General features: G+C 56.5%; 1 protein-coding gene across 12 annotated transcripts in view; it reads right to left on the bottom strand.

The window, feature by feature from the left end:
• Window positions 1–13,259, bottom strand: part of ATP2B2 (ATPase plasma membrane Ca2+ transporting 2) — a 354,925-nt gene that overhangs the window by 109,976 nt on the left and 231,690 nt on the right. For all 12 annotated transcript variants that reach the window (XM_044755363.2, XM_070492453.1, XM_070492452.1 and 9 more), the window contains one exon: window positions 8,035–8,521. In XM_044755363.2, coding sequence (XP_044611298.1) covers window positions 8,035–8,233 — 199 coding nt within the window. In that variant the 5' untranslated portion in view covers window positions 8,234–8,521. The remainder of the gene's footprint in view (window positions 1–8,034; window positions 8,522–13,259) is intronic.

Here is a 13,259-nt window from a genome sequence, read left to right as displayed (position 1 = left end):
AGCCTGGCTGGCCGTGAGTGCTCAGGCTGGGCTAAGAGTCTCTAGCGTCTGTTGGACTGCCGTCACGGCCAGGAACCAGCAACACAGCTAGACGGGGAGAGTCTCTGGGCGGCGGCAGGTTACAGCCCAGCTCTGCCTCCCTCTTTCCTGGGCGTCTCTGGGGAGCCCTGGAGGGGACAGGCTTCTGGAGGGGCTCCTCCTCGCCCCCTCTGGCTGGCCTGAGTCCTGGCCCCCGCCCGGCTGCCATCTTTCCTGCTGGTCCCTGCCTGCTTCTGCGCCCCTGAAGCTGTCTCCTGTCTGAAAATCTTCCCCCTCTGCCCCTGCTCCTTGGACCCAGAGGGAAGATCCTGGAAGGCTGTCCCGGCCCTGTCGCACCAACGCTGCTCCTGAGGAGCAGACGGAACCTCTCTTCCCAGAGGAACAATGTGGCCCAAGCCTGCGCATAGTAGGTACACAACACATACTGGTTCAACAAATGAATGTGTGTCAGCCCACACCTCTGCCTGGCATGGGAGAGGTGGAGGAAGCACTGGGGATGTGCATTGAACACCTGTATATGTTGGTTCTGGGAGGCGGGCATTATTTTCATACCATTTACAGGTAGGGAAACTGAGGCTCAGAGGGAGGGAGTGACTTGCTCCAGGTCTTGGTGGCGGAGCTGGGACAGTCCAGAGTTAATGCTCCTCTCATTCCTTCTCTTTTCTGAGCACGCGGCAGGCACTTAGCGTCTAGACCACATTTATTCTGCAAAGCAAAGATGCTTTCAGAGCAAGAATCGGGGCCCACGTCCTCTCAGAGCCTTTGTTTCCCGCTCCAGGAGCTGCTGTGAGGACCACGCGAGTCGATGCATCGCAAGGGCCTGGCCCTGATAAGTGTGAACTCAGGGAACCACAGTCACGGGGTGGCTTCGGCATTTAGACTTTTGTGTGGTGCGTCTGCCTCCCCCACCGCCCATGTCCCCCACCCCTCTGGGTGCCTGGCTGTCGAAGCTTCTCCCAGGCCCAGCGGCGCCATCCGTGGGCCACAAAGTCCCTCTAGTCCTGCTGGACTCCATGCGGCGGTCAGCTGGAGGTCAGGCCCTCTCCCTCCCCGTCCTGCCTCCCCTGGCCACCCCAGGCCCGAAGGACGGCTTGCCCAGCAGACTCGGCTGCCCCGGCCTGGGAAACGGAGAGCAGGCCTCAGTCAACGTGTGAGTTTGTTGGTGATTCGCAAAGACGTGCGGGTGGCATTCTGGAACGCGTCCACACGTGAGTCATCAGACCTTCACAGAAAGCTGTGCTTTTAAAGGATTTATTTTTCCTGATTCGGGTGTGTGTGTGTGTGTGTGTGTGTGTGTGTGTGTAAGCACTGCAAATCCAATACGGGGTGGACTTTTTTCTTTCTAACCCAGAGCCTCGCGCGTGCCATCTAAGCCCACTGAGCTGCCCAGATAAGATGCCTTTCTCTTCTCCACCAATTTACACCCAGCTTGTCCCTTAAAGTCCCTGGTGTGGCACCTGTCCTATGACACTGGCACCGGCCCTTTACGCATGTTACCCTGACCCTTACAGCAACTGTATGAGAGAGGCACTGTTATTATTCCCGGGCACCAATCAGGAAACTGAGGCACAGAGAAGTTAGACAACCGGCCCAACGTTCCACAGCTGGAAAAGAAGTGGAGCCAGGATTCGACCATGACACCAAGTTGGGCTCTTCACTTCTGGGACACTGGCTGTGGACCAGCCTCGCCCAGACAGGCCCGGCTTATGCCCACGACCCTGGGTGATTACTCCCAGGGCTGCGGTTTGGCTGTGGTCACTCCGAATCTGGTGCTCCTGGATCCGGCCCTTCTCCCCAGCTGCCTCCTTGATTCTGTCCTTTCTCGCCCTCCAGGCCGAGCACCCCTCAGAGGCATGGAGCACGGCTGTTCTTCACCCAGGCCCTCCTCAGCACGCGCACAGTAGGGGCCCTCCACACAGTAGGCCCACAAGCATACGTGGCTTGTTCTCCATCCCCTGCGCTTCCCCAGTCTCCATGTGATCTGAGGAACCAACCCGCCCGCTCTGGGGTGAGCATGTGAGCTGGTCCGACCTATTAGCCGAGTCCATCCTCTGGCCACAGGGATGGTTCAAGACTGGCCATGTGACTCCAGGTGGCCCAGTGAGAGTCTGTTCTCAGACTTAAAGGGGGGCACCCTGAGAAAGAGGTGCCTTTAGCTGTGGGGCGGCTGGGATGGGAGGCTGTTAGCCTGAAGTGGCTGGGGCCCCCATGAGGTGAGGGCCTGCCTGAGAATGAAGCCAACGCAGAGGACGGTGGAGGCGAAAGATGGCAGGAGAAGGACGGACAAAGGTCTGCTGCAGCACTGGAGGCCCTGGATCCAGCCACACCTGACGGCAGAACAGCCCCTGGACTTTTCAGTTGCACAAACCAGAACATCTCTTTTTTTGACTAAGCCACTTTGAGATGAATTTCTATCAAATAGAATCCTAATAGATAGAAACCGTTAGTAAATACCAGAAGATGAGGATTCTTTTGTAGAAAACTTTCAAAGCAGTTTCGACTCACTATCTCAAAATGGCAGAGGGAAGTAACACAATGCCCGTTTTACAGATAAGAAAACTGAGGTCATGAGCCTGCTTGGTGACAGAGGCGAGTCCAGGAGGTCTCCCCTGTCTCAGTGCCTTCCGTCCTCCAGCCCTGCGTGCATCTCTGAGCAGGTGGCTTCCTTTCCTGAGCCTCTTAAATACCGTGATGAGTTTCTTTCCTCCAGGCATCGCACCTGCCACAGTCCTGGGCCGGAAAACGGAGCCTGGGTCACTTCATATTAAGACCCGGGGGGAGGCGCTCTTGCTCATCTCTGGCCAGGCTGCGAACTCCCCACATGGACCCCGTGTCTGAGTGGCCCCCAGCTTCACCCTGCCTGGGACACTGCTGGATCTGTGGCTGCCTCAGTTTCCCTGTCTACCCCTTAGGGCCCCAGCAATCCTTGCCGAGATGGAGTACACAGAGAAATAGGGCGGCACAATGACAAACGGAGGCCCCCACTCTCTACTTTCACACCCTCCCCTGTGCCCAGCTGGTGGCGGCTCGGGGATGACATGGACCCCGCCAAGTCCGAGAGGCGTTCTCACTTAACGTCACGTTTATGCAGCACGGGGCGCAATCCCCACGGTCTGTCTCCTGTCCTCCCCCCGCCCCTCTCTCTCCTCCACTCGGGCAGGCTGTAGGATTCATACAAAATTAACCGGAGGTTCCGTTTCACAACACTCCCAAGTATCCGGTTCCTCCCCCGCTGCTGCCCCATCTTCTTTGCTCCCTTTCCTCCCCCAGCTGGAAACACGCGATGCGGGAGCACCCCATGGGGCCCGTCCCAGGCCCTGTCTGCCAGCCGAGGAGCAGGGTCAGGAAGTGAAGGATGAGGGCCGTGCGTGCCCAGCAGCTCATGACAGCACCACTCTGGGCTCGGGGAACAGAAGCCAATGGTTCCACGGGTGACACAAGGTGTCCTGTGTCCTGTCCCCAGGCTTCAGGGAGTGGCCGGGGTGTCCCCCACCACTTCTTTCTCCTTCCCTTCTTCCTTCCTGCCAGCATGTCACAAACCCCCGGGCACTGCACCAGGAGGAGAGTAACAAACAGCTCCTGCCTCCAGGGTCTCAGTGGCCACCCCAACTCCCACGACCCATCTTTCCAGACTCACTGCGAAGTCGTCTACTCCGGGAAGCCTCCTGTGACAGCACAGTAACTCTCTGTCGGGCACCGTCTTATTTAATTGCCCAATTCTTTCATGCATGTTGTTTCTTAAAATAATATTTGGGGACAATAATAACAATGACAATGAGCATCATTCTGTAAGTGTCTGGGGTCTGCCATACTCGGCACCGAGGCCCTCCTGTGGATTATCCGATCCAACACTCACACATCCTGTGAGGTGGGGGCACGATCACCCCCACTTCACAGACGAGGCAATGAAGGCTCGGAGAGGTTACCCTGAGCTCTCCCAGTGTCCCTTGAAGAGTAAGCCAGTCAGGGTTCCAACCCGAGTCTCTGGGGCTCTACCATCCTAGGCTGGAAGGGTGTGGAAGGAGAGGGAGCCGGGAAGGACAAGCAGGGAAAGGCATTAGCAGAATGGAACAGAACCAAGAGCGGGAGAGGAAGGGAATGGAGCCCAGATGCGGGCGAGGCCCCCTTGGCCTCACAGGGGCCAGGTTTCCTTCAGGTGGAAAATCCAACAGTGCCAGCCCCTGGGAGCTGAGTCCATGGCCTGTGCCGGCAGCACACAGAGCCCTGGGTGGGAGCTTATTTCCACTGCTTCAAACCCCCTCTATCACTTGCAGAGACCTTTCTGGCTAAATTAGCTGATGCGACCAGGAAGGCTGATTTATGCGTAGCCCGAGCAGCTTCCTGTAGGGTGACTCAGAGGCCGGGCTCCCTGCCCACGTCAGCAGATTAGGGGCAGGGGGTGCGGGGAACAGCCAACCTGAGTCCTTTCTGGAGCTGGCACAACCCCAGACCACGTGGCTATTAAGTTGGGGGCTGGAGGCCAAGCATTTCTTTAAATTAGAAGCGGGCCAAACAGGGCAGGTCAAGTGCTGCACATGAGAGAGAACAAAGCAAAGCTCCCCGGTGGCCCCCACGCAGGCACTCATCAGTCAGAGAGTGGCCTCAGAGGACCGTTCCCAGGTGCACACGCTGGGCTCGGGGCCGTGGGCACACCTGGTGTGATGGCCGGTGGGGCTGTTATTCAGAGTTTGCTCTGATGTGAACCGTGGTGCCGACGTCGAGCCCCCGGCTCCCATCTGTAAAATGGGATAACCACCCTGCTTCCAGGAACACGTGTAACCAGGAAGCAGGACAGCCTGGTGAGCAGCGCTGCACCACTGGGGACACTGGCCAGGGTTCTGCAAGAGTCAGACTCCGGCTGTTCTGGAGAATGTGACTGCTTCTTCCAGAGGAGTGATAGTCACAATGAAAACAACAAGGGCCGACAGTGGTTGAGCACTTATGTGTGGGGCACTTGCCCTGACCTCATGCAATACTCATGGCCCGTTTTACTGATGGGGAAACACGTGTCTGGTCTCCAAGGCTGATCCTAGCACTGCCCAAGCGTCAGGTGCTGTCCTAAGCTACCTCACCTTGTCCTCACCGTGACCCTATGAAGCAGCCACTGTTACTATCCCCATTTTGCAGAAGAGGAAACTGAGGCACAGAGAGGTTGAGTAACGTTCCAGAGCTGGTAAATGGCAGAGCAGGATTTGAACCCAGGCTGCCCAAGTCTGGGGTCTGCAGCATTATGCTGTTCCGCCCCTCCCCAAGGCTCTTGCAGCTCCACTGGGAGGCCCCTTCTGGGACCAGTGCATCAGAGGCTCTGGGGAATCCTCCTACGCACTCTCCTCCTTCTCGGGATCTTTCCCATTGGAGATCTCATTTGGTCACAAAAAATTAGGGAACCAAGGCCTGGGGAGGTCAGACAAAAGGCTGAAAGCTGCACCCACAGGGCAGACGAGAGGCAGAGCTACAGACAAAGCTGTCATCATTCTTTCCACTTACAGATGAGAAAACCGAGGCCCTTTCATTTTTCACATAACGCCTGACTTCTTGCAGCACACCGGTATTCGATGGAATTCTGTCTAAGAAACTCTGCTCTCTGCCATGCTATGTGCTTTCCCTTCTCTTTCCTTCATGGCCAAAGTTGAACACCTTCTCCAGGAAGCCTTCCTTGACCTTCACAGCCCACCCGCCTCACCTCTCCTCTGAGCTCCGAGGCCTTGCTGCTCTGAGTCTGGATTATCTGCTCAGACGTCTGAGCTGCTCCCTGTGGGCTGGGACTCAGTGGCCATGTCTCAGGGTTTTACTGGACAATTATCCATCCTCCTCTGTGCTAGGCTCCAGGCTGGGAAACAGACGTAGAGAGGAGCGGGGCAGGACTCCTGCCTCAGTGTGCTCATGCTCCCCAGAAGGACACAGGGGACACAATGAGCCAGCTGGTAATGGCCCTGCACAGTGCCGGAGTGCAGCCACACACTGCTCCACGTCCCAGGGTCTGAGAGCCCGTCAGGTGGGCAGGGAGGGCAGACGTCTTAACCCGGGGTCCATGGCCTGGCTTTGAGGGGCTCTGTGAACCTGCCGACGGTGTGAGCTCCATCTGTTGCATGCACTTGGCTGTTTTTCTGCAGAGAGGGGCCACGGCTTCCATCAGGCCCTCAACAGAGTCCGGGGCCCAGAGACACTTGAATTCCTAACTCAGGAGACTCTCCTGGTCCCACACAAAAGGCAAAGACCACGGACCCACCCTGCTTCCCAGCAGGCCATGTGTGCCGACCTAATGGCAACAGGGAGCCTGGGCCATCCTGCCACAGACTGGTGGTTGCACAAGGCTGGCCCAGAAGCCCCCAGGCGGAGCCCGCTGCCTTCTCAGGGCCCCATGTGGGCCTTCTCAAGCCCTGACCTAGACTTGCACAGAAAAGATGCTTCCCCTCTTTCCACCCTCCCTGACAAAACAAAACTAAACACCGAGAAAGAAAGGTGTTTCTAAACCGCCCGGGCTCAGCACGCGGGCCCGAGTCAGAGATGGCAGCCAATCTGCGATGGAGGACCAGTCTCAGCTTTTCCTCCTGACCCAAGAGAGGAGGGCCCCAGACACAAAGGGACACGGACACCCAGAGCCACCAGGCACAGTGGGTGCGGGCACAGCAATCACTGGGTGGACCGCTTGGCCCCAGCTGGGCGGCTGGGTCCACAAGCAGCCTGGGCAGGAAATGGGTCCAGGGTTGGTGCCCACCAGTGCCCAGGCACAGGGGCTGGAGTTAGGGGACAGTGTAGGAGAAACGCCCAATCTCAGAGTTCTAAACTGTCATATGGGGATAATAATTCAGATACATGGGGAAGGGACTGCTACTCACTCTCCTTAGAATAATAATGGCTGCCACTTACTGAGTGCCTACTGTATGCTCAGGCCTCCACTAGGCACTGTGAGGTAGGCACTGGACCCATTTTCCAGAGGAAGAAACTGAGGCTCGGTGCAGCCTCTTTGCACAAAGCAGGAGGATTGGGGAACGCCAGGCGGAGCCTCACATCCACGTCTTTTGGGTTCATGTCTGGAACTCTTCTCCCTCATGTGAGGGGAAGGCAGCTGTGAGGATGGAGACCTGAACTCTGAGCTCTGGTGCCCAAGCTGGGCTGGTTTTTCTTCTCTCGGCCTCGTGGCAGATGGCCTGGCTTTTGTTGCTCCAGAGGAGCCCCAGGAAGCTGAGATCCTCTCTCTCCAGAGGTCCCAGGCCTGCTCATTTTGGCAGTTGCAAGAAAGCCCAACACTCATCTCCAGGGCAAGACACACATGGGCATCTGCCACCCTTCCCGTGACAGCCCATCTTCCTGCCTGCGCTGTCTGCCCAGCCGATCCGCGGCCCACGGCCGCCCCAGAACCCCGACCAGAGCCAGGATTTGGGACAGTAGAACATGACGCAGCCCAGCGGCACGGGTTGGGGAGCTGGAATTGGCTGTGCGGCAACAATGCGGTGGTCTCAGGCTCAGATGAGGGGGGTCCTGGGGTCTGGGGAAGGGAGGGCGAGGCTGGGGGGCTGGACCCCAAAGTCCAACCACTGTGGACTGGGTGGAGCCCTGCCTGAGCCTGACTGCAGGCAAGCAAGGTGTGGGTCCTCTTTGGGCCCCACCTGCCTCCCTCCCGGCCCCGCCTTACAGTCTGGGCACCTCCCAGATTTCCAGGACGGTGAGTGACGCCTGTGCCAGTGGTGAGCTGCTATTTCGTGTTGATTCTGGCACCTGGTTTTAGAACATAGCCTTGACCCAGCTCTGTTCCCGCTGTGCTCTCTGCAGGTGTTTTGCATCACACCTCAACCCAGGATGGTGAGAAAACAGACTCCTCTTCCCTGACCCATCCCAAGGGGCTGACCCTCAGCCAGAACACGCTAGAATGGCTACACTGGCATTTCAGCTGTGTCCTAGGCATGCTTGTGGTTAAATATGAAATTGCCCCTGTGGCCTCCTGACACGGCAGCTGTCAGGGCCACAGCCTGGCTTCGAGTCTCCCACACCTACCTTCGACAGGTGAGGTTTTGAGGCGCCGGCAGATGGCTTCGGTGTCCCCATACGTCTCCTTGATCTTGACCACGGCCTCGGTGCCCCGCAACTCCATGAGGGAGCGCAGCTCCTCCATTGTGCACCCAAACTCGCCCCCATGGCTCGACTCATTTCTTTGGTTTTTGGAGTAAAAGTCGCTGTTGGTCATGTCACCCATGTTTGCCGCAGTCCCTGCTTGGGGTGGGACTGAGGGTCAGCGCCGGACCAGAGGCTGCAGGGCGATGGCTCCGTGTGGCTGTCCACAGCACAACCTCACTGGACGGCTGTGGCTCCTGGCTGCCGACTCCGGGTCCCAGGGGGCGGGGGTGGCTGAGGCGGGCTGGCGACAGTGGTGGCGAGCTCCAGGGGCCAGAGGGGCTCAGGGTTGTAAACCCAGGAGTCTCCATTCAGTGGGGCCCATGCTGCTCCCTGGAGCTTGCATCTACATGGTCAGGGGTGGCCGCTCCTGTGGGGGCAAGCACAGAGTGGTGACGGGGTCAGGAGCTGGAGGCCTCTTGGGAAGGTGCTCAGGAAGGCCCAGCCTGCACATGCTTGCACACACACCACCCCAAGTAACACCCACTGCACACACACACCCCCTGACACGGGATTTTCATGCAACGCCCCATTACACTGGAAATACAAATGTACCAGGGCACTTCACAAAACACCACCCCCGAGGCCCAGCCTAACACACCCTCACAACACACTCAGCTCTCTAACTACATAACACGCTCACTTCACAACACGCACCCTGGGGTACACACACTCTCAGACACACACAGCTCAGGGTGCCCTGCAACACTCAACTCACCTACTTTTAGGGCCCACCCCACTGCCATACACACATGACAATACACGGCCCCCCATGCACACTGTCACACACAGTCACACCTCTAGGCACACATCTTAACATGCCCACCTCCTTCCCTCAGAAGTGCCTGTGCTCACAGCCCCTCTGCGCACACAGACCCTTATATCTCTCACCGTCCTCAACACGTTTACACATATCCCATGCCCACACAATCTGGGGCACACCCCACAAGTACATAGCTCTCAGGCTCCCCAGCAGAGATGCTCCCCCATCCAAGTTACCTATATCCGCAGATATACACTATTCTCCCCACTTGGGTCCCACAGGCATGGGGACGGGAGGGAGCCACCCATCTCCACCGGCAGCCCCCAACCACACTGATCAAGGCACTCAGCCTGGCCAGAGAAGCCAGCTCAGGCATATTCACCAGGACATCCCTGAGCTCACAGCTTGGCCCCCAGTATGAGGTCGGGTCCACAGAGCCCTCACCTTGGGCTCCCCACAGTCCAGCACCACGGACAGCGGCTGCCACGTCCCTCTGACCGTCCAGGATGAGCAGGGAGTGGCAGCTTCTCTGCCCGCCAGGCCACCCTGCCGGGAGTGCGGCATCAGCGGGGCTGCCAGGAGAGAATCTGATCCGCCCCGACACCCAACACCGGTGGCCAAGTCCCGGCAAGCGTTGGGTGACAAAGGGCCCCTGCTGAGCTCGGCTGGACCTGGCATGAGGACTGGCCCTGCCCAGCAGCCGTGGACAGCTGGCCATCCCAAGTGCAGGACAGTGAGGAGAAAGGGGTTGGGGGAGCAAGACGGGACTGAGCTGTCTCTCCAGTCCCCCCTTCTCCCTCTCCTCTGCCCCCTCTCCCTCCTTTACAACTCTTTCCTCTTGCAGAGAAGTTTAGAGCAGGCGGCATTTTAAAGTTAATCTCATTTTCCCAGTGAGGAAGCTGAAGCTCAGAGAGAGAAAGGAACTTGTCCAAAGCCACACAGAGCAAGAGTGGAGGGAGCCCAGAGGTCGGCTGCTCTCCTGACTCTCAGCCCGGGGCTGCTTCCTCTTGCCCTAGGGGGCGCTCCCTCCATTCTCTCCGAAGAGTCGAGGCTGGAGAGTGGACTGTGCCCGACAGAGGTGAAGGACGCAGGGTCTGGAATCAGAGCAGCCCGGGTGCAAATCTGAGCTCCCCGAAATCCTGGCTGTGGGACCCTGGGCAAGTCTCTTCACTTTCCGAGGCTTGGTTTCCTCACCTGCAAGACAAGAGCCATTTTCTCCTGCCCCCCTGCTACCTCCAGCTTACTGGGAACTAATTATAAACCATGTCCAAATCTGGTGTGTTTCCTCCTCGGCTACAGGGCTTCCTAGCTGTGGGCCAGGGGGGGCTGGAGCCACAAGAGAGCCCTGTCATGCCTTCCAGGAGGGCATTTTTCCCAAGGTGGCAGGAGGAAGCCTTATTTTCACACTGGGGCTAACATGTATTTTAAGGAGTAGAACCATAAAGCGGACAGGATGCCTCGAGCAGAGACACGAGATGAAAGAAAGTGTCATTTTGGGTTCCCAGCCCATTCCTGCAGGAGCACTCATGCCCCTTGGCCACCCGAGCATGTACCATGCCTGGAGCCCATGAATTCTGACCCCAACAGAGTGCCCCTGGGAGGCGGAGGGGAGGCAGGGACCAGGGACACCTGTGTGTAGAGATGCTGTAGAAGTTAGCAGTAGGGGCTCCAGAAGCCACAGTCTCTGGGTTCAAATTCTGGCTCCTCCACCTCCCAGCAGAATGGGAGATAAATTAACTTTAGTTTCATTATCTTAAAAAAGGGAGAAGGAATAATAGTATCTATCTCACAGGTGTTATGAGGCTCAAAGGAGTTATGGAGAATACTTAGAACTGAGCTCAGCACACGGTAAGCACTCAGTGATTATTGTACATATTGCTAACCCCTACCACCACTTTATGAGATTGGCAGTCTCGTTATTCCCATAGAATATATGGGCAAACTGAGGCCAAAAGAGGCGAAGTAACTTGCCCGAGGTCACACAGCGAGCAAGCAGGCGAGCTAGGATTAGAACTCGGGCAGTCTGCATCAGAGACTCACTCTTAATCAGGATGCTCTGCCACCTCCCCTGGTGAATCTCCCTCACGGGGGTTCTTATGATGCTTAAATGAAGTGCCGGATGCGAACAAAAGTGCTTGTGAACCACAAAGGACTTTCTAAACCTGAGGCGCTGTTTTCTCTCTGTCTCCCTGCTACCTGTGGCATGGCTCACGGGCACTGATAATTACATCTCTGCCAGCATGAGCTATGAGAATCGTTAGTGGTAATTATATTTGTGATGACAATAGAAGGCATGAGGTAATGGGCTTCTGGTGACTTTTAATGATTATTGTGTTAAGAGGAACAACGATCTTCAACCATCTATCCATGCATCTACCCATCCATCTATTTGTCTGTCCATGTGTCCATCCATCCACCCACCCATCCATCCATCCATCCTTCCATTCATCCGTCCAACCAATAATTGTGTTTCGGGAACCTACTCCACGTCAGGCACTGGATAATCCAGACATGGTCCCTGCCCTCCAGAAGCTGACACAGGGGAAGAGGGCCAATTAAATGAGTGAATTCTATAACATGACGGGTTTGGCATGAGGGGAGTCCCAGGTGCTGTGGACATTTAGAGCAGGAAGATCTGACCCGGCACAGGGTATCAGGAAAGATGTTTCCTCTCAATATGAGTAGGAAATATTTTTTCCTCAGCACGTTACGCAGGACTTAAACTAAAAGATGGACATGGAAGAAACCAAAATATACAACTGTCTGTTAGTAAGGAGCGACATGGTTAAAGGTATGGGAAGGGACCCGTGTGAGCATGTGCGGAGGGATGAAATTCTGGGATAACAAAATCGGTTAAAAATCAGAGCTCCATCCTTGTAGGTATTGATCTTAAACTTCCTTCTCTGAGATTTCCCAATGCAGCTGCCTTTTCTGACGTCCCCTGCCCCATCGCCTCCTGCTCCTGCAACTCATGGGCGGGTGCATGAGAGCAGCCGTGTTCCGGGCATCTTGGTTTCCTTCTAAGTTGCAGAATTAATTTGGTACTTGATCTGACTGCGGGATTTGCTCAGTTTGAGAGTGTGAAGTCCACCGGCACAAAAGCACTTGTATGATGCCACAAGAATGACCTTCTGATGGAGCTGAAGACCTGGTAGTCTGTATAGAATCCGTCAGCTGCTCAAACCCTCCAGTCCTGCCTGACACCTGGGACAGAGCACTCTCCATCCCCGGGCCCTCATGACCCTGTCCTGCTCAGGGTAGTGTCCTTTCCTTGGGAGCCTTCCCTGGCCACCCATGGAATGCTCCTGACTCCCAGATGCCTCCTGGATCACAGCACACTTTACACTTTATTACTTGGGCCTGCTTAGCTGTCTCCCTTCCCCAGGAGCCTGAGAGCTCCGCGTGGGTAGCAGCCATAGTTATTTTGTACCTGGTATGGTGTCTGGCATCCAGAAGGTGCTCAATAAATGCTTGGTGAATGAATGCATATCGGATCAGTCCTTGGGTCATCCATCCATGGGAGGCCCTTGGACCTCAGTTTCCTCATCTGTAAAATGGGCTAGTGATTCCTACTCTGCCTGCCTTACAGATTTGCTGGGGATCAGAAAAGATATCAGAATCAACAGTATTATTTTTTTTCTTTAAGACGTGTCCCCTGCCCTCCACTTGTCAGTTTTAGTTTCCCTTCACTGTCATGAGGCACAGGCGTGAGGCTGAGGGCAGGCAGCTCCTCAGCCACAGCCCACCAGACTCTGATATCTTTGCTGCCTTGTCCAAACACCACGTGGGCCAACGCTCTACGCCTGAGGGGTTCAATGAGCTGTGTGACCTTGGAGAAGTCACCTAACCTTGATGGGCCTCACTGCAAAGCGCAGTCCACACGTCTGTCTTACATGCTGCCGTGAGGACCCACTGAGGCCCCCGTGTGTGTGCTCTTGGAGTGGCCTCCTGGCCTGGAGCAGACGCTCCACTTCTGCGCCTCCCCGCTCCCCGCCTCCCCATTATGAGCAAGTGCACCTCCCTTGCTGCTGCAACGAGCTTCATCTGCAGCCAGCTCTCAACCCCACACAGTCAGCCCTGCCCCACGTAACGGGCACACTGGCTGCCGAGGACGGAATGTGTCTCCGCCAGATTCCCATGTAGAAGCCCCCATCCCCGACGTGATGGTCTCTGGGGTCTCTGGGGGCCAGTTAGGTCATGAGGGTGGAGTGCCCACGAATGGGATTAGGGTTCTCATAAAAAAGATGCCCGAGATGATCTTTCTCGGCCCTGTGAGGACCCCGCGAGAAGATGGTCACCTGTGAGCCAGGAAGCGGCTCTCACTAGGAATGCAACCTGCCAGCAC

The sequence above is a fragment of the Equus asinus genome, chromosome 21, assembly GCF_041296235.1.
Source record: "Equus asinus isolate D_3611 breed Donkey chromosome 21, EquAss-T2T_v2, whole genome shotgun sequence".
Classification (NCBI taxonomy): domain Eukaryota; kingdom Metazoa; phylum Chordata; class Mammalia; order Perissodactyla; family Equidae; genus Equus; species Equus asinus.
This window is presented reverse-complemented; position numbering and strand designations above follow the sequence as displayed.